This window comes from Trematomus bernacchii, unplaced genomic scaffold (genome assembly GCF_902827165.1).
Source record: "Trematomus bernacchii unplaced genomic scaffold, fTreBer1.1, whole genome shotgun sequence".
NCBI classification, from domain to species: domain Eukaryota; kingdom Metazoa; phylum Chordata; class Actinopteri; order Perciformes; family Nototheniidae; genus Trematomus; species Trematomus bernacchii.
In genome coordinates, this window is record NW_022987593.1 from 16,210,779 (window position 1) to 16,231,088 (window position 20,310).

The following is a 20,310-nucleotide window of genomic DNA, read 5'->3' on the forward strand; positions in this document are numbered from 1 at the left end:
CTTGTCCGTTTTATAAATATATACTAACTGTGGTTACCCCCCCCCCCCCCCAAAAGTGATAAAGCCGTGGAGGGCGGTAGTTTATAAACCATAAGTAAAGCGAACGCACCCGCAAGGACACCTGGCCTCCTATTGGTTGAGGGATTTTGACAGGATTGTTGCACAAAAGATCCGAGCGGGCACAGAAGAAATCTGAGAGCAGACATTTCACGAGCGCACAGAAACAGCCTGAGTGCGAGGAGAAGGTTTTAAGCTGGAACACAGGAAATCTGTAAGCAGCAATATATCTAAGTGCAAGCGTACAGTTTGAGCAGAAGCAGAGCAAATCTAAGTGCAAGCAGGCACTATTTGAGTGTGAGGACAGGGTTTGAGGGAAAGAAATACATAATCTGAACGTGAAATCAATAAAGTATGCTCTCAAATTTAAATACCACGCTCTTGAATAAAGATAGGGAATAACCCCCATACTAAACAGCCAAATCGACAAACAACCGAGAACCTAAATAGTATGTAATTATATCTAAAACCACAAGACGTTAATTACCTGTACTCGGTGCGCCATATTGTCTGTTGTCTGTTCTCTGTAAACCTCCCGTCTCATTAAATATCCTTGCGTCAGCGTCTCACGTGTTGGGCGCGCTCTCTGACCATATTTGGAAGTACAACTTCCTACAACTTCCTACAGGTTCAACCTCCACTGGCCGCGGCCGCAGCTGGACCCTTCTCCTCATCATAGGGGTGATTGAGATGCATAGTCTTGACATTGTGTTCATTTCTTGAGAGTATATTAGTTTGTTGGTGCTTTTGTTTTTGTTAATTGGAACATATTTATTCAGACGGAATAACTGTAATGTTTATTTTATTTGTATTTTAGTGTTTGTCTTTGGGTAACTTTGTGGCTAAAATGGTCTGAACTACACTACAGTAAAAGGTGATAATGCTACGCCTGGTGAAAAATGTGTCATCGAAAAAAGTGAAAAATGTACCTGTGAGTTTTAATGCTTGCCAGCTGGGTCCCTCGTCTTCAGGCCCAAACTCTTCAACCCCAATCCCTAGTGACAAAGTTATTCACTTTGTAAGACCACCATCCACTCAAGACTGTAACACTTCATGTACTAGACAAATGTAATCCAGGCAGCAATCCCATTAGCTCCCAAATGTAAAATTTACAAGACAGGGTGGTTTTGTAATTCAACGCTGGCTTATTGTATTGGAGTACTGAGTCTTTCCAAAGCAATGAAGAATTAATAAAGAACGTTTAGGCTTTTTGTTAGTCCCTGGTACCTGGTCATTTTTTTAAATTCCACCTGGGTCAAGGTTCCCATCAAGCTGAGCCAATGGTAGAAGGTGAAGTTGAACCACTGCAGACCACTGATTGGTCAGACAGAATCGTCACTAATGCGACACGGGACATCCTGCACAAACCCGTAGTGATATCATGTTTTTATTGACTTGACTATAGCAGAGGGTAAAACTTACCCCCAAAGAAAGTGCTTTTTTCTGAGCTTTCAAACTCATTGGTTTGTTTAAAACCTGGCTGATTAACGGACCACTTCTTTCTCTCTGCAAACTCAAACTTCATTGTCGAGGACCAAGCATCCTGCAATTACAACACAATATTGTCATAACGGATAGAAATAATGGTAAAAAACGAAGACAAAAAGAGCCAGGTTGTAATAGACGGATTGTTCCTTTAAGTCAGCACATGAATGTGACTCATACACACATTTTAAATCAAATATGGGACAGAAAACAGTAATGTACAGAGCCATGGTCAGCTGGAACTCTTTACCGGTCCACATCATTCAGGAAAATTCTCAAGTACATTTCAAAAGGTTGCTAAAAAATTATTTAAGTATTATAAAGTAAATTTGAACTGTGTCTGTGGCTATGTATGCATATATTATTATGTACACTTATTTGTATTTACTTTTGTTTGGCCTTAGGATGGCGATAATTGGATGACCATTTTAGTTTTCACTTCATACAGCACTGTAAATTGCATGAAATGATGAGCTGTTTTGTTTTGTTTTAATTTTGTTGTATGTATGTTTATGTATGTTTTGTATGTGTGAGGACCCCAGGAAGAATAGCCAATGCTCATGCTAGTGCTAATGGGGATCCTAATAAAGACAAAGACATAAACTGTTAAACTGATCTTCGAAATCCAGTCTCATTTTAGTCATACAAAATCTAAAATTGTACCTAATTCATTGCTAAAAAGAGAACTTCCTTTTTTTCCTCATTCACCAACTATTCCAATATCCTCTTGTGAGGTCCTGACTGACACATTCAATCTGTATCTATAACGTTATACAGACCAGACTGAGTAGTAATCAGGCCTGTGAGTGTGAGTGTGTGTGTGTGTGTGTGTGTGTGTGTGTGTGTGTGTGTGTGTGTGTGTGTGTGTGTGTGTGTGTGTGTGTGTGTGTGTGTGTGTGTGTCTGTGTGTGCGTGCGTGCATGCCTGCGTGTGTGTGTGTGTGTGTCTGTGTGTGCGTGCATGCATGCGTATCTGTGTGTGTGTGAGACCAGTAGGGATCTCATAATTATGATTGCTGAGGACACGTGCTGCTCAAATTCTTCAATGATTGCCTCTAAACGAAACATAAATGCCAAACAAAACAATAAACCCTTCGAGAGAGAGAGAGACAGAGACAGAGACAGAGAGAGACAGAGACAGAGACTGAAGTCAAAAGATATGATTCTACACTGTATTGAAGTAAACATGTATTATTTTGAATTGTATTTTAGTGAACATGTATTGTTTGAACTGTTTTAGGTAATCACAAACGGGTTTTGATAATCACTTAGAATAAGAATGTTATTCTCACTTTTAAACTCATTGACCCAGAGATTCTGTGTTTCACACACCAACCTTGCCTGTATCACCCCTAAAAGCCAGATGTTGGTTTTAAGTCGTTAAAGACATCGTTAAATAGGTGAAGAAAAGTTTAAATGTCTGAAAAGGGATAGTTTATGTGAAGAACTCATGGGAAAGGAATATAGTTAAGATTCGAATCGAAGATAGAGGTTGACTTTTGACCTTAGGGGACTTTGGAATTTCAAGTCCTGGTGAGAACTATTGACCTCGACCAGAAGCGAATCCAGCCAATCAGGACACTTGGGGAAGGTGATCAGCTTACACAGCTCCTCCTCACGGAACTCTGATTCGCTTGGGAGGAAAATGGGAAGGAAGAGTCGAGACATCTCCGCCCCAAAAATAGATATGAATACTGATGTTTTTGAGTGTAAAAATGCTTTTTGGTTTGGTGAGTTGGTTGGTCCTGATATCTGTGTCCGCATCGCATCACAAACCTGAAGTCACTTTCATCTCGTTTGATGAGTTGGTTTGATCCCGACGCATTTATCTGCATCGCATCACAAACCTGAAAGTCCGGAGTACTCGAGTACTCTGTATAACTTGTATATGTGTTTGGTTTCCTACCAGAAGTAAACTCAGATAATTTGTTATAACTTTGATTCCGGTGTTTTCAATTCCTTTCTTAATTTAATAGAGATCCAGCCTCATCCAACGAACGGCGCGTAGCAGAGGTGTTCTGCTCCAACAAGACAGAGACAGAGACAGAGACAGAGACAGAGACAGAGACAGAGAGAGAGAGAGAGAGAGAGAGAGAGAGAGAGAGAGAGAGAGAGAGAGAGAGAGAGAGAGAGAGAGACAGACAGAGAGACAGAGAGACAGAGAGACAGAGACAGAGAGACAGAGACAGAGAGAGAGAGAGAGAGAGAAATGACAACATCATATACTTGGAGTCTGTTTCTTGAAGATATCCAGACCACAATAACATGAGCAAAAAGTGACCAAAAGGGACCTGAAAACAAGGAGCAGATGGAAAAACAACCACATAAAAGTGCAAGTGTGCTTTCATGCGTGTGTTCTTGTATTTAAACATTACATTATACACTGCACTCATTAAGGCTATGATTGTGTCTCATTTTTCATTACGTTTTATGATCCTTTTCACACAGGTATCCTCTCCTCAGCTTTCTATCTATGTTTCAAAGTTTTTCCTCATTCCTGACACTCTGTCTTCTCCTCAGAAGCCAAGCCAAGTCAAACTATAGCTGCTCGTCCAGACAGACAGTCACTGTATGCCTTTTGTGTCAAACCCTCGGGCCATTGGCACATCTCTCTGTTTGTCTCTCTAGTAAAAATGTGTCTCTTTTTTAAAATCCGTTGCTGTTTTGGCTCCGCTTCAGAGTCATAAAGTATCTCAGATCCTCGGGAGATGATTCAGCTTTGAACTCTCCATTCTGTTTCATTCATTTCCAGTCTCTAACATGATGATGAGCAGCACACTCTCATAAAGTACCTATACACACAAATGAATATGCACCCATGTACAGTGCAAACAAACAAAAGGCTTTGCTTTGCCGTTTAGCTTCATTTAAGCACTGATGTTAACTGTGATTGATTCTCTTTTTAATGCTTTGGGACAAAAGTAATTTCCATAAGGTTACAAAAACAATGTTGGGCGCTTTGAAACTCCTCAGATTAATGTGTTTATTTCATATGATTAGCAGAAAAACGGTACTTTCAGTAAAAAAAACAACATCTGACGTACACTCAGTGGCTCCTTGGTGCTCTCTGGTCAACACTGAATGATTGATCGTTCAAAAGGGGATTTTCGGGAAAGAAAGAAAAAGTTGGATACTCTGGTGCGCCGTCATTCCTTTGAGTTAAAGTAATGGTTTGTTCAGGAAGAAAGATGATTTGTAGAGAGAAAACTAAAATAAATAAAAACTGCAAATTCAAAAATGAGAAATCTGCAATATTATTGCTCAGCTGCATTGAAGTTAGCACTTAGGGATACATTTTATTCACATTCATGCCAAGCGGCCACATTCCATTACATTTGTGCAATACATTCAAATGTCCAGTTTTGAACTTTAAAATGAATAGTACACTTTCAATAAATCAATTAATGGACGAGTTGTCATTCAAGCTGACACTTATGTCTTCATTCTTTAATGACAGACTTTTCAAAGTTATCTTAATCTGGGGAAAAAATATCTAAATGAGTGAAAATGTTTTGTCAGACAGTCCCTTAACCCCAACCTTCATTAGCCAATAACACACTGGACTGAGAAAACTATGCAGAGGAATACACATTGAATGAGAGACACTCGTACACAGCTTTCTTCCAAAACATTGCAGGCATTCCAGCTGTAATACCACTGAGATTCAGTATCAGTGCAGGGACTCAGACGTGTGTGTGAGTGTGTCAGCGACAAACCGAGAGAGAGATGGTATTACACTAGAGATTGTAGGTATTGCCTCATTATGATTCATCCCTGTGCTACGTGTGCATGTAGGCAAACGTACCAGCCACAGAGGGGCATTAAGCGAATATTAGAGATTTTGAATGAAGACACTCGAGGCATTTGTTTTTTTGGATTCTTTATTTCAAGCCAAGCAAGCCATGTTACTGCAGGGACAAGTCAAATATGTATTGATATTGAAGCACGTTACTGTAAGTCTATTTCCTTTATTAAGCCCTAATCACAAATCTGCCTCAAACATGTTCAAATAACAGCATTACCCAAAAACAATAGAACTTTATTAAAACGGTAACATTTTATTAATCTTAGTCTGATCACATATTTACATGATTTAACTCTGAAAGTCTGTTTTAAAAGAAGCTGATGTATACAATCTCTATAGTGGATTTATCCTGAAATAAAAAAGGAAAAAAAAAAAACCTAACCTCCATCAACCGTATATTCTTGAAAAAAACAAAGCATTATATTAAACTTCCAGTGATTTAGTTTATATCTAGTTTAATACAAAACAACTTTTAGACCCTGGTGTGTGTCATCCTGGATCCTACATTTCCCATAATGCAACTCATTATAATCTTTCATTTGAGCCTTGCTTCCTCCTAAATGCTCATATCTTTTAAACACCACTTTCAAAGATCTTTCAGAGCCACCAAATACCGTATAGACTCCGTTTTTGTTACAAGCTGTTTAGTACTTCTCAGGATGAGTAAACCAAACTTCAAGTGTAAAGTCAGTCGGGTGCCCCTTTAAAGCTGAATAAACTAAGAGCAAACAGGGATAGCATGCATGATGACTTACAATGGTGAGGTTGACATGTTTTTGGTTACTAACATCTACAGCTGTCAAAAACGTTACAGGGATAGCCAAAGATTTACCCAAATATACTGAAAACTGACAAATGAAAACCTTAAGAAAAAAGAAAATAATAAAAAATAGACACTGATAAAAACTCATGTTCCTAATTTGGCCATAACAGTTCGCTAAGGTAGTTCATTTCGCAAATACTTAAGGCCCCAACATAAGGCCTCATCCTGTTGTTTGACCTCTGCAATGATGCAGAATGTTTAAGTGGGTTGTCTTTGCGTAACTGACCATTCAGCAGGAAGCATTTTTACGTTATGCTGAAAATACGGAAAGACCGTTTCTGTGAAAGTGTATTTGATAGTGTGGACAGGTTTTTTCCTGTCAAGGTCAGAAAAGGCTAATATTCCATGGTCATAATCAAGCTGCACTCTGACTCTTTTGGGAAATGAATCTTCAGATACAAGTTCCACATCATCCTCTGGAGTAAGTTCACGCAGGGTGTCAGTGCAAGGGCCCCTGTAAATGGCCCAGATCTTTGTATGGAGGTTTTCTTTACTTGCCACACCAAGAGCCCAATACTCTTCTACCTCCACATCCCAGCTGTGTTTTCCACGGCTAAAGCCTTCAGAGCCAAGGACGTCATCGGCGCGCAGCCTTTCTGGGTTTTCAGGAAGGGTCTGACTCGTGTTCATTGTTGTTGAACGAGTCATGTGTTCGGATATACTAAGGAAGCTGCCGCCAGTGTTGGGGTCCAGAGTAACTGGAGCTTCAGGGAAAAGCAAATATAAACAAAAGGGGGATATTAATTGTGACGTTTATTAAATTAAAAGGTAAATGTTCTCTTAAAGGCATTTCAGTCTATTCATGGAAAAGCCAGGTGTTGCTTTCCTGATAAAAATTAACAGTATCTTGACATGCCTTTGCAGTTTAAAATGTAAAATATAACAAAGCAAAAACACTTTGCTTACTGTGTTCGATTATGTCCTTCATCTTCATCCAGACTGTGAATAACAGGTTCCCAGTGTGTTTGGCCTCGTCAAGAAGGGCTCCTAATGGAGTCTCAGGGTCTGGTAGGTTGAACTGGGATCTGAAGGAATTAAGTTATTGTTGCATGTTTAAGTTATAACAGTCATCATTTTCATCATAGGAAACCCATGTTTTGGAATTGTTCATGACTGGTATCTATTCTTCACTAGCTTTCATGGTAACTTCTTTATATAGGAGTTTGCATTGTCAAAATCCACCATTATCACACAAAACATTTAAACAGTATGATTCACTTTTGAAAATATTTTCAGTTAACTTCCCCTCTTTTGAACCACCCTTAAACTTTTGAATGTCATGTCCATGACTTTCCCCCCACCTTGGATTTGATCCTCCCAAACAATCATAAGCTCTGCTGCTAAGGTGGACACTTTTAAATGTTTGACAGGAAACCACTTACCGCTCCAGAGTGGATTTGACATTCTGTTAAATAAAGAGAAAACAGGATAGCAAATCAATATTTAAATTCTGTTAAATACTCAACATTATGTTCTGAATTTACATTAAGAAAGGTAATCATTTAGTACCAGCATAAATGTCATGTTGTCAGCCTTGATGTCCTTCTGTAGGGTTTTGAGTTTGTCTGTTAACGAGGAGATCTCTGCTGTCAAATGTATAATCCTGATGTCCATTGAATCACTTTTGAGCATTGCCTCCATCCTCACTGCATCAATCCTAGCACTCTCCTCTGATTGCAGGAACTGGTAAAGCTTCTGAAACTCCTCTTTGATCGTCTTCTCCGTCTGCTGAGCTTGGAGCTGAGGAGAAACAATTTTTTTTTTTTAAATTAAAAAGTTAACACATGCTGTTTTCCGCTTGTAAATTCATTCCAGCATGTCTGTGACTCACCTTGATGTGGTTTGGCATTTTATCACACTTGAGCTTTTCCTTTATTAATGACCCTTGTTTCATTTTGAAACTCATCACCTTAGGACTGAGTTGAGCCTACAAAAAAAGGTACATACGTTACCTGACTATTCAGTGGGTGAGTTACACAACACATTTGCCTGGTATGTGAAATATGAATCATTCTAAATAAAGTGATGAAAACTACAAAACATTTCTACACTGCTTTTATTCTTACCCTGAAGAATTCAGCTGCCTCGTTGATGGGGATGCAGTTGTGCTTCTTGTGTTTTTGTGAATCCCTACATACGACACAGATGAGCTGTCGGTCATCTTGACAGAAGAGCTTCAGTTTCTCACTGTGCAGGCTGCAGATCAGATCCTTGGATCCTGACTTAGATCCCTGACTCTTCTCTCGTCTCAAATTGTCACACAGGTTTCTCAGTGCTAGATTATATGGAGGCTGTTCCGATGGAAAAAGTCCCTTACATGTCGGGCAACTCTGGAGAGCACTCTGTCTCCACCACTGCTGAAGACAGTGCTTACAGAAGCTGTGACCGCACAACAACACAACAGGATCCCTGAAGATATCACAGCAAACAGGGCAGGTAAATTCCACCTCATCCGGTGAAACATTAGCAGCCATTCTCACTTCTCCTGAGGCTTTCAGGCTGTTCACTTACTTTCACTTTCAGAGTTTGAGTAGTATTTCAAATCTTTAGCTCCAAGTGTTAAATCATTAAACATTTGTTTAACTAGATGTTTTTACAAACACATTACCATGAGCAGTTTCATGTGCTGACTCATGTCACTTATTTCCTTCTTCCTGTCTTCTGAGTAAAAAGAGAGGGGTTTTTACCACAGTGAAGTTGGTTTTATGTTGGATGTTCAACAGACATTCAGTCAGATCTAGAGGCTCTTCTTCCTCATTTGTTATGCAGTTAAAGGGCAGTTAGCTCCTATCCGATTCATAGCTCTTAACCAAAGGGTATTTACTAATAAATGACTGTTTCAATGGCACAAAGCCTTTGTTATTTTAAAAATCTCCATGCTAACTTGCCCATACTACTGAAAATAATGATTAGGAGAAATAGTGAAAAACGTTTAATGAAAAGTGTCATTTACTTTCAAAGCTTTCATGTCATGTGACCTATTGATTCCCAATGCATACCAGATATTTCACTATACTGGAAAAATAAGACACATCTTTTTATTGGATTTACGATTTTAGTTTTGTCTGTCTAGTCATGGTTTTATTTTGAAATTCTGTTCTCCCTGTGTCTGATTGTCTGATTGTGTTCACCTGTTGCCCTTGTGTTTCTCTGCCTCACTGCCCAGCTGTGTCTTGTCCTGTGATTACCCTGCTGTGTATTTAGTCTTGTCTTCCCCCTGTGCTCCATGTCTGATCGTTGTCTTTGTTGTCACCCTCCATGTTTGCAGTAGGGCCTGGCTCATTTCGTGGCATCTGCAGGTTTTTGTCTGGATGCTACCCTCGTGCTACCTGTTTATGGATTTATGGTTTTGTCTTGTTTTTTCATTGTCAACAGCTTTTATTTTTTTTTTAATTAAAGCTCGCTTTTTGTTACACTTTGGAACCCGCTTCTCCTCAATCTGCATTTGGGTCCTGCCTCACCCCAAACCCTGATAATAACATGGAAGCTATATAAAAATAAATAAGAATCATCTATTAACTGCTTTTGTAAAATACATTAATGAAACATGAGTAATCACAAAAGATGTGCTTTGCATCATTTTTATTAAGCTTATATGAAGAAGTTAGCATGGAGGTTTTGAAAAGAACATTGGGTTTGATACCAACAGTGGCGGCTGGTGGAAAATATTTTAGGTGGGGCTGTGGAAATGGTGATCAAACAATACTAGAGGGGTCCGGGGGGATGCTCCCCCGGTAATTTTTTTTGAGAAAAGACCCCTTAAATCATGACTTCTGGTGATGTTAGAGGGGGGGAGAAGGACAATTTGAGGCTTAAAAATATGAGAAGACTGATCAATACCTCCATAACTTCAGTGTGGTTAGCTATGAATCTTCCAAAACTTCCAAACACCTTGTCCTGGACATAGTTTCTACAGCAATAAACTGTGCAACAGTACAGTAGGCCACACAAACTGCAGAACACCGGGGGCTTTGGGAACACTGATTTAATTCCCATTTAACCTGTTAAGGGGCTTTTTTTTCCCCGTTTTTTTCTCTCACGAAACTGTGTCTCAGGGCTTCTTAAAATGTAATAAACTATTCATGTGGTCCTACTCAGAGGGAAGACGCATCTAACTGATGATATGAACCATGTTTACCAAAACAAAACACAAGTCTCACAAGAAGCGTCTAAATGAGCCCTGAGCGAAAAATGCTAACGCGCTCTAGGTATAAATCAATCGATATACTTATCGGATATGCAAAAACAAGCTTACAAGCTGAGATTCCACATATTTTAGAAATATAAGTATCATCACTGAGCGATCAGAACTCGCGAGGGGAAGCAAATACAGACATCACACGATGTAGCTTTAGGTAGCAAAACATGGAGATATGCTCACCTTTTGCAGAATAACAATTCTGATCAAAAACGAGAAAAACGCAGCTGAAGGTTAATCCATAAATTAATCCAATGTGTCCTGTCACTTTGAAAAATGATTGATGATCCATAATTCCATTTTTATGTCAAAAACTGAGTTTTCATTAGCTGCTAATGTGGTAGCTTCCAGAGTGTATGACAGCTTCCTGTTTTGTCTCCTTGGATACGAGTCCAAACAACTCACAGACTGCACCGGGCGCTCACATAGGAGCCCTGTGACCATCATATTTGATGACGCTGATTGGCTGAAATTATGTTTTCGCGGCATAGTTTACACATTACAGATAGCAACAGTCAGCTGCTAGTGGCTGCTGCTGCACTGGTTGAGGGCTCCTCTCTTAGCGCCCAGACGAGAGAAGGTACACGGGCAAGGCCAGGCAGGAAACCTGAACATCGATTGTTGTGACATCGTGAGTGATTGCGGTATATTTTTGTGCCTGTCCAGTCCACTGTCCTCCATCTGCGCGCGCCCGCGAGACGTTCTACGATGCGTTTGCTCCCGTGCTTCCACTATGAGTTCGGTCCAAATTCACATTTTACGTTGCCCGATTACATTAATTCATGGTTGCTTTTAATTTTCTAAGTTTTTTTAAAGGGGAAACACATGTTTGCTCTTATTTTATTATGTAATCGTTAGTTTTGATAATCAAAAATAAAAATGTTGGAAACTATATTTTCGCCCAGTCATTTTTGATCAATGAATGGGTGGGACAGTGACAGAAGTGGGTGGGCCTAGGCCCAGTAGGCCCACCCATACGCCGCGGCTGCCTGTGGACCATCAGATTTGACGACGCTGATTGGCTGAAATTATGTTTCAGCGGCATAGTTTAAAGATAGCAACAGTTGGCTTCTGCTGCACTTGCCTGCACTCTCGTCTGGGCGCTGTGCATAGCGCCCAGACGAGAGGGAGTAATGATACACGGGCAAGGCCAGGCAGGAAACATGTGACTTATCAGTAACTTTAGACATCGTAACACAATTTTAAACGAGATTTTATTGTAGATTATACATTTTACTGATACCAATTATATAATATTACCTTGTTCATTAAAAATAAAAATAAAAAATATATTTTAAAAAATATATATATTTTTATTTTTATTTTTATTTTTATTTTTTTAATATGGGAAGAGGTGGGGCGGCGCCCCTAGCGCCCCTATGGACCGGCCGCCACTGGATACCAAACATAAAACCAACTGCACCACAGATCACTTTTTAAAAAATGTTGCAGTGCAATAAATAGAAACATTCATGGCAAAAACAATGGCGGAAAGAATATATCCTGGTTATCTGATTATTAATATGATCTGATGAGTCTTTAACAAATTGCTAAATTAATGTAGTAGACCATAATCAACCTTCATGCACATCACCAGTGCAAAGGAAGTATTGACATTAAGCTTTAAAAAAGACCTTTAAAATGTAACCAAGTCTTAAAGCAAAACCTTTTTTTAAAGTTTAATGTGGGCATTAATCTCTGGCTTTTACTTTTATGAGCTGAGCATTTTTTTCTTCACAAAAGTGCTTTGTGGCAATAAACCTGAGCTGTCTATTAGACACATTGTAAACAGGTCAAAAGTTAGCTGGCACTTAAATAATAGGTAAAACAGAAAGTGAAACGCAACCATAATGTCTCAAAACAGTGAGCATCACAACTGTGACTTGCAGCAAACAATGACACTATGTAAGTGGTAGGAAAAAGTCAGACATCACTTCCTGGTATGTGAGAGAGACTCTCACCACTGAAACATGCAATGCAAGAATCACAGAACCAACAATTAACTGAGAATTTCAGTTCCTTTACTTTTATTTATTTTAAATTGAGTGCTCAGTATAGTATTTTTTTATAATACATCTTTTTTTTATTGCAACATCTTCAATTACACCACAGTACAGAAGACAATTCAGGTTGCACAACATTTTGGATTAATTACACCATCCCCTATCCCTCTACCCTACACCCACCCCCAGTTCCTTTACTTTTTAAGAGTGTTCATTTATTCAGATTTGAAAACAAAACTTAACTAAATTGAACGTCCTGGAAAAGGGAACATAGACCAGATTAAAACTATGGCTAAAGAGCAGGGTCTGTTAACCGGGTATTATACATGGGAATTATATCATCTAGAAGCTGAGAACAATCTTAACAGTGGATTTATCCTGAAATGAAACAAAAGATATTTTAAAGATTATTTCAAAACCTTTCAACAGATTCATACTCAACCTAACCTCTATCAACCTGTATATTCTTAAAGAAAACAATGGATGATATTAAACAGATTTCCAGTGATTAAGTTTGGATCTAGTTTAATACAAAAATAACTTTTAGTAGACCCTGGTATGGGTGATCCTGGTTCCTACATTTCCCATAATGCAACTCATTAGCATCTTTCATTTGAGCCTCCCTTCCTCCTAAATGCTCATATTTTTTAAACGCCACTTTCAAAGATCTTTCAGGAGCCATGAAAATACCGTATACACTCTGTTTTTTTACAAGCTGTTAGTACTTCTCAGGAGGAGTAAACCAACTTCAAGTGTAAAGTCAATAGAGGGCCTTTTAAAGCTGATAAACGAAGAGCAAACAGGGATAGCAAAGATTTACACAAATATACTGAAAACTGACAAAATTCAACTTAAAGACGAAAAGAATAAAAAGTAGACACTAGATAAAACTCATATTCCTAATTTGGCCATAACAGTTCGGTAAGTTAGTTCATTTCGCAAACTGGCCCCCAAATAAGGTCTCTTTCTGTTTGTTTGACCTCTGCAATAATGTAGAATGTTTAAGTGGTTTGTCTTTGCACAACTGACCATTCAGCAGGAAGCATTTTTACGTTTCACTGAAATACGGAAAGGACCGTTTCCGTGAAAGTGTATTAAAGTTTTTTTTCCTGTCAAGGTCAAGAAAATGCTAATATTCCATGGTCATAATCAAGCTGCACTCTGATTATTTTAGGGAAATGGAATCTTCAGATTACAATTTTCATAAAATCCTCTGGAGTAAGTTCCCACACCTTGTCAGTCGCAACTGCACATGTAAATGCCCCATTTCTTCCACAGTGTTATCCTTACAAGTCACAGCAATAACCCAATAACCTTCTACCTCCACATCCCAGCTGTGTTTTCCACAGCTAACCCACATCAGAGCCAAGGACGTCTGAGGCGCTCAGCCTTTCTGGGTTTTCAGGAAGGGTCTGGACACTTGTCCATTGTTGTTGAAGAGTCATTGATCGGATATAATAAGTATGCTGGAGCCAGTGTTGGGGTCCAGAGTAATCGGAGCTTGAAGGGGAAATAAAATATTTATTGTGATGTTCATTATAGTAAAGGTAAATGTTCGACTTAAGGCATTACAGTGTATTCATAGAAAACCTGGAAGTTGCTTTCCTGATAAAAGGAAGTTACCTAAACGTGTATCTGTAGGTTAAAAAACTCTGCTTACTGTATTGGATGATGTCCTTCATCTTCTTCCAGACTGTGAATAACAGGTTCCCAGTGTGTTTGGACTCGTCAAGAAGGGCTCCTAATGGAGTCTCAGGGTCTGGTAGGTTGAAGATGGATCTAAAGAAATATAAGAAGCCAAAGATTATCAGTCGAAATATTTTAAATAACCCATATTGGTACCATTTCTATCTGGTGCATAGAAACAAATACATTTATTGTTACATATCTTTAACTTGCAAAAGTTTCATTATATTGTTGGGTTTTGTTTATGACTGGCCAGACATTCAAGCAGTATGTTTAAGAAATTGTTTCAAGTTAACCTCCAAACCTTTTAACAAGCTTCAAACACCCTAAACTTTTGAAAGTCATGCATCCAGGACTTTTCCCCACACAGTGGACGAGATCAGTCCCAAACTACCATAAGCTATGCTGCTGAAGTGGACACTCTTAAATGTTATATACATAGTTGACACGAAACAATTTACTGCTGCAGAGTGGATTTGACATTCTGTTAAATAAAGAGAAAAAATAGGCAAACAAATCAATATTAAGATTATGTTAAATACTCAGTGTTATGTTCTAAATATACATTTAGAAAGGTAATCATTTAGTACCAGCATAAATGTCATGTCATCGACCTTGATCTCCATCTTTAGAGTTTGTAGGTTGTCTGTTAACGAGGAGATCTCTGTTGTCAATTCAACAAGCCTTGTGTCCATTGCTTCACTTTGAGCGCTGCCTCTTTCCTCACTGCATCAATCCTAGCAGTCTCCTCTGCTCGCAGGAACTGGTAAAGCTTCTCAAATTCCTCTTTGATCGTCTTCTCCGTCTGCTGAGCCTGGAGCTGAGGAGAAAACATGTTTTTATGAAAGTCAACAACACATGTTGCTTTTCCATTGGAGTTTGTCTGTGACTTACCTTGATGTGGCTTGCCATTTTGTCACATTTGCGTGTGTTATTTTGAAATGACCTAAGCTTGGTTTCTAAATCCATGCTCTGACGATGAAGGAGACCCTACAAATAAAAGGTGTATGCATTACATACATATTCAGAGGATGAGTTGCATTTGCCTGCTATGTGAAATATGAATCATTCTAAATAAGTAAATGAATCATACCGAACACAAATAATTTGTTATAATGTCATGCATCCAGGACTTTTCCCCACAATGAATCAATTCACTGTTTGGTTTCGTAAAGATTAAATAATAAATAGAAAATAGTGAGAAATTCCTTCAAAAATATGACTACAAAAAAAACTACAATACAATATTCCCCAACTGAAGTGTGGACTAGAAGTATAAATAAAAAGCTAGAAATGCACAATAAAATACTTAAAATGTAAGTTTATTCCTTGGGTAAATATACTAATATTTCACTACTTAACAGTATAAGCTACAGTTAACTGCCTAACTTTTTGCTAATGTCTTTTCAACAGTATACAGAATTGTGTCCACTAACTTTTCCTTCACTGGTCTATTTATTTGAGATAGTGGTGCGGGGGTGGATTCATGTGAGACTGTTCCTATACTTAAATATTATGTCCATAACCATAAAACATTCAATCCACATAAAGCCAAGTGTTCTGGATCTGGCCACAGTAGCCTCCCCAGGGTGGTGCAGTAAAACAGCCCTGAGCCGCCATTAGGTGGAGCGAGCTGGAAGAAATACTGGACGGAGGCTGGGACCGAACGAGAGCCAGAGCACAGCTGATGGTAAACTAATTTTGTTGGCCTGAACCCCACTGAAAAAAAACCACACACTCGTGCAGTACGTGTTGTGTTCACACACACAGCGTATGCACGACACACATACTTGTACTGTATCATGCTTCCACACAAGTAGAGTCTCATGACGGTCAATGTGGGACAAAATCACACTCTCTCGCTCACTCCCTCTTTCCATCTCTCCCCTCAACTGCTCTCACACACTTGATCACCATCTCAGCGAGTCAGGCATATGCTCCATCATTTGCCTTGAGGGACAGAAAAGACTGGGAAGGAATTCAGCGAGACATTGTAGCACTTCTCCGCAGACTCTTGGAGAGAAGTTCTGTACTTGTGTGTGTTAACAGCGTTCAGCTGCACAGCTTTCCTGTCTGTGAAACAGATGAAACACTATCCAGGTCTAAATCTGGACTTGATATTCAATGTACACTATTTCAAATGAGGAGGAGAAAAACATCAGTCATGTTCCTGGTGTGATAAATAGCTCAGATTAAGTCTAAAAGAGGTTACACGTTAATGCCAGACATCATTTAACAAAAGTGACTAGTATGTCCAGCTTTTTAATTTTGGATGACTTAATTTAAAAATGGAAACAGCTTGTCCTGTCACATGAAGACAAGAAGCACTTGAGACTAAATCCAGAACAAATGTTTAGTGATTACAGAAGGCCACAAACAAAGAATCTTAAAACATGCAAAAACAGCCATATCGATATTTAATTAACTTTTATTGTATTGTGTTTGTCTTTCTATCACCGGACAGACAGCAAAAAGATTACAAGTGTAACCAGAGCGGTGGCTCCTCGGCAGGACATTACAGGAATTTACGATGTGTTAATGTTTCCTTGTTCCTCCCTGTGGCAGGCTCGCTCCAGCAATTAGGGAAGCAGCGTCCTGCAATGAGTTCATTATCCCTCCCTTTCTATCTTTGACTTCATGTTTATGCAGTCATTACATGTATTGGTTGATACTTCCAGCAGTTAGTCATAAGTAAAGTAAAAAAATCCTTGCACTTGCATCTTGTCTTTCCGACAGACACATGAACATTGGATTTGACTCATGCACCACCATCCTAATTACAGAAGAAAGCAATTCAACGTAGCTTTTTGTGTTGCTTTTATAAGATATAATGTAATCTGAAGAATGTGTTTGAGATGATTTGAACACTTTGTGCCTGATGAAGCCACAATCGAGAGCCACAGCAGAGATTCATTTCTTAGGTTCCCTGGACATACAGTATGTCTGTCAAACAGGATGGGGTAAAGGATTGTATTGAAATACAAATTGCTATCGATCAACCTGTGCATGAAACAATAATATCCATGTGAATAAGTGAAATAAATGACAATGTTCAATGTTCAAAATGATCCAGCAGTTAAACACATCTTGACTTTGTCTTCATCTTGTGGTGTTTACGGGAAGTGAAACGTGACCATGCAATCACATATTATGATGTGGATCACATTTTGCACATTTGTATATGTTCTCCCTGAAAACTGCACTCAGTAGGTTAGACAACTAATACATGTGATAGTGAAAGTAGTACATCTTTAGTGAAAACTCTCCTCCAGAGCAAACCATTCAGACAGTCATGTGTCTGTGTGTATAAACCCTCAGTGATGTCCTCTTCAAGGAGGCTGGTTTATTACAGCTTTAAAGGGGACCTATCATGCAAATGCACTTTTCGATGTCTTTTATACATAAATATGTGTCCCCGGTGTGTCGAGGAACTCACGCAGCGTCAGAAAATAAAACCCTCTCTCTTTTCCTCCGTACTCAAATCTCTAAAAACGGGATTAACAACGGAGCTATCAAGTTCATAGAACACATTTCTGCATCAAACTGCTGGTTATTGAATCATAAGATATCTGAAGCAGCATTACAAATACTAAACTGTATTCTACAGCTGTGATTCCTTTCAGGTTGATAAAAAAATGACATTTTCAATCACAATAAATGTTATCGTCCATGTATACAGTACGGAAAACGTCCCAAAGAAACATTGCAACAATGAAAGAATGAAATAGAAGTATAAATGACTTGCCCGTGGAGAGTAAAACAATATATCCATATCTAAACATAATTCATCAAAAGACCTACAAATATCAGAAAGTTAAACTCATGACTGATAGTGCTATATAGTGTGCTCATTATTAACTAGTGTTGATAAAAGGAGAATTGACAGCTTTCATTTGTTAGTTTGGTTTATTTCATGCAGTTTCAGCACGACATACAAAAATGAATACATTTCTTAAAAGCCCAAGAATTCACAAAAAACATAATCAAACAATCTCATGACATTAAAGCTATAAAAACATGATAATAAAGTATAAACCAAAATGATAAACTATAAAATAAACAAATGATTAGTTTTGTTGCACTGAGACTTTGAGTAAAAACGTGTAAAAACTCTGTAAATAAAACCTGATCAAATCTTCTTAACATTTAAAATCTTACAGACTCAAATTAAATTCTGATTATCATCTGTTGTTTTTTACCTTGATTATTTCAAAAGGATCTAGACAGACGAAGTCAGAATAAAGTCTGAACCAACACTCCTGAGCATCACAGAGGAAATCTCACTTTGACAGATTTTGATATCAGCAGTTTTAGCATCACCAGCTTTTCCAATTTTGAAATATGGAAGAGTTTCTCAGTGAAAGTGTCTCCGTGAGTGCAGATGGGAGTCATGTCTTCAGGGTCGTAGAAGGACACCTCCCCCCTCTCATAGTCCAGCTGGACTCTGATCCTCTGGAGATTCTTCTCCACTCGACAGTCTTACCATCACCATTAGTGTATTTTCCACTGCGATGTGCTAAACACCAGATTCCATTTTTTGGTGAGGCACGTCTCTTTCCCTTCCTGTCAACTGACTCTTTTAGTCAACCTATATTCCAGTTAGGATGATCTCCCACCTCCACCTCCCAGCTGTGTTTCCCTGAGCTGAAGCCCTCAGAGCCCAGAACAACAGCATAGTTAGTGCATCTCTCTGGATTATCAGGAACTGCTGATTTGTCTCCAGTCTCACACTGGTCAGACCATTAGACAGAGAGAGCCAGCTGTTTGCAGTGTTTGGGTCCAGAATGACAGGAGATGTAGACCTTCTCTTCTCCCAGACAGCAGCTTTGCTTCTCGGACATTGAATCACTTCCTTGATGTTTCCTCCACTCCTTTGTATTTGTCCTCTTGTCCTTCAGAGACTTATTGATGAATTGTGATCTTCTCGCTCCCAGGAAAGAAACTTAAATAATGAGACTAATGGAGTCTCTGAAAAGGTTCAAATTGGTACTTTAATTAAGTAACGTGGTTTAAAGAACAAGCATAGTAAGGAAGAGACAAGCCGGTGATGTTCCTCGGGAGGCTGCAGCAAGACAAGAGACCGTGTTGTCCTTTCCGATCTCCTTTTTACTCTTCTCGTTCTCTCCCGCTGTGCAGATAGGGGGACCGCCCTCCTCGTTCTTTAATGTGAAACAGAGGATTTCGACATTTTTATTCCTTGCTTACTTCCTTAAGCCTTTATCCTCCTTATCTCTTTCATGACTTTTTATTTAATACTTTATAACAGCTGTAATAGTTAGTTAGAATCCTATAAACACTTTTACGACACAGTTCTCATTTACGGCAACTCCTTCTGACGTCATAGCTCTAGATATATATAAACACTAGATGACGCTGCTGGCCAATGAGAACCCATAGATATATAAACACTAGATGACTCACCCGCGCTGCTGGCCAATGGAGACCCATAGATATATAAACATAGATGACTCACCGCGCTGCTGGCCAATGGAGACCGATGGTTGTCACATTGCCGCCATCTTGCTACTGGCAGTGCTCTCATTCATAACATTATGGTTTACTATTTAAATAACCATAGCTTGCTCAATTTTCAAAACCAATTTTCAAACGTTTGGTTTTTTATAAAATCAAAGATGTAGTATAATACTGCATACTTATAATCAGGACTTTCATATGAAATAACATTAAGCAGATAAAGCAATAGCTATACACACACACACAAGGTATTTATATTAAATATTTGCCGGTGTATATATATTTCCATTTATTTTATTAATAGTTTAATATTTAAAATAAATTATAAAATAAATATTTTATTATTTATATAAAAATCGGTCTCATGTCACCACTCTGTAACCAAGAGTTGTTAATTTAGCAATGCCTTAGCTTGAAGAACAGGGACACAACTAATGACAATAGAGCATATGTGGTATATTATTTATGATATTCACACCTTTATCGAAGAACCAAACCAACATAAAATGAGCTCACAGACAGGCCAGTTCTGTCTCATTTATCACAATTATTTTTGACATCAGATCTCATATCGTCCTAGTTTTGTATTGAGTTTCTAGATTTGGTAAACAATCCAGAACCTTTGAAATACGTTACCACTTCACAGCACGGTGCGCCGAGTTCTTGTAGTCGAAAAAAGCCCAAGAATAATATAAACTGTACCCTGTACCCTGTCCTTAGTCCATTTACTGTTGTTTGTCTTGTTACCCCGGCTGATATCTCACTAATATCCACTGTTT

The 20,310-nt window shown here is 38.6% G+C and overlaps 2 protein-coding genes and 1 pseudogene across 10 annotated transcripts in view; all 3 read right to left on the reverse strand.

Annotated features, from left to right (window-relative positions):
* The window catches only part of LOC117481873, a 140,085-nt gene that overhangs the window by 58,290 nt on the left and 61,485 nt on the right, over positions 1-20,310 (reverse strand). The gene's annotated exons all lie outside the window — the stretch shown is intronic.
* LOC117481862 (zinc-binding protein A33-like) lies at positions 5,405-8,846 on the reverse strand. Its single transcript, XM_034129775.1, has 6 exons — positions 8,236-8,846; positions 8,001-8,096; positions 7,679-7,909; positions 7,552-7,574; positions 7,076-7,194; positions 5,405-6,873 (listed from the first exon to the last, which is right to left on the reverse strand). Exons 1-6 carry the CDS (start codon positions 8,641-8,643, stop codon positions 6,368-6,370), a joined length of 1,383 nt encoding a protein of 460 aa, XP_033985666.1. The 5' UTR covers positions 8,644-8,846; the 3' UTR covers positions 5,405-6,367.
* On the reverse strand, positions 13,817-15,231 carry LOC117481886 (annotated as a pseudogene).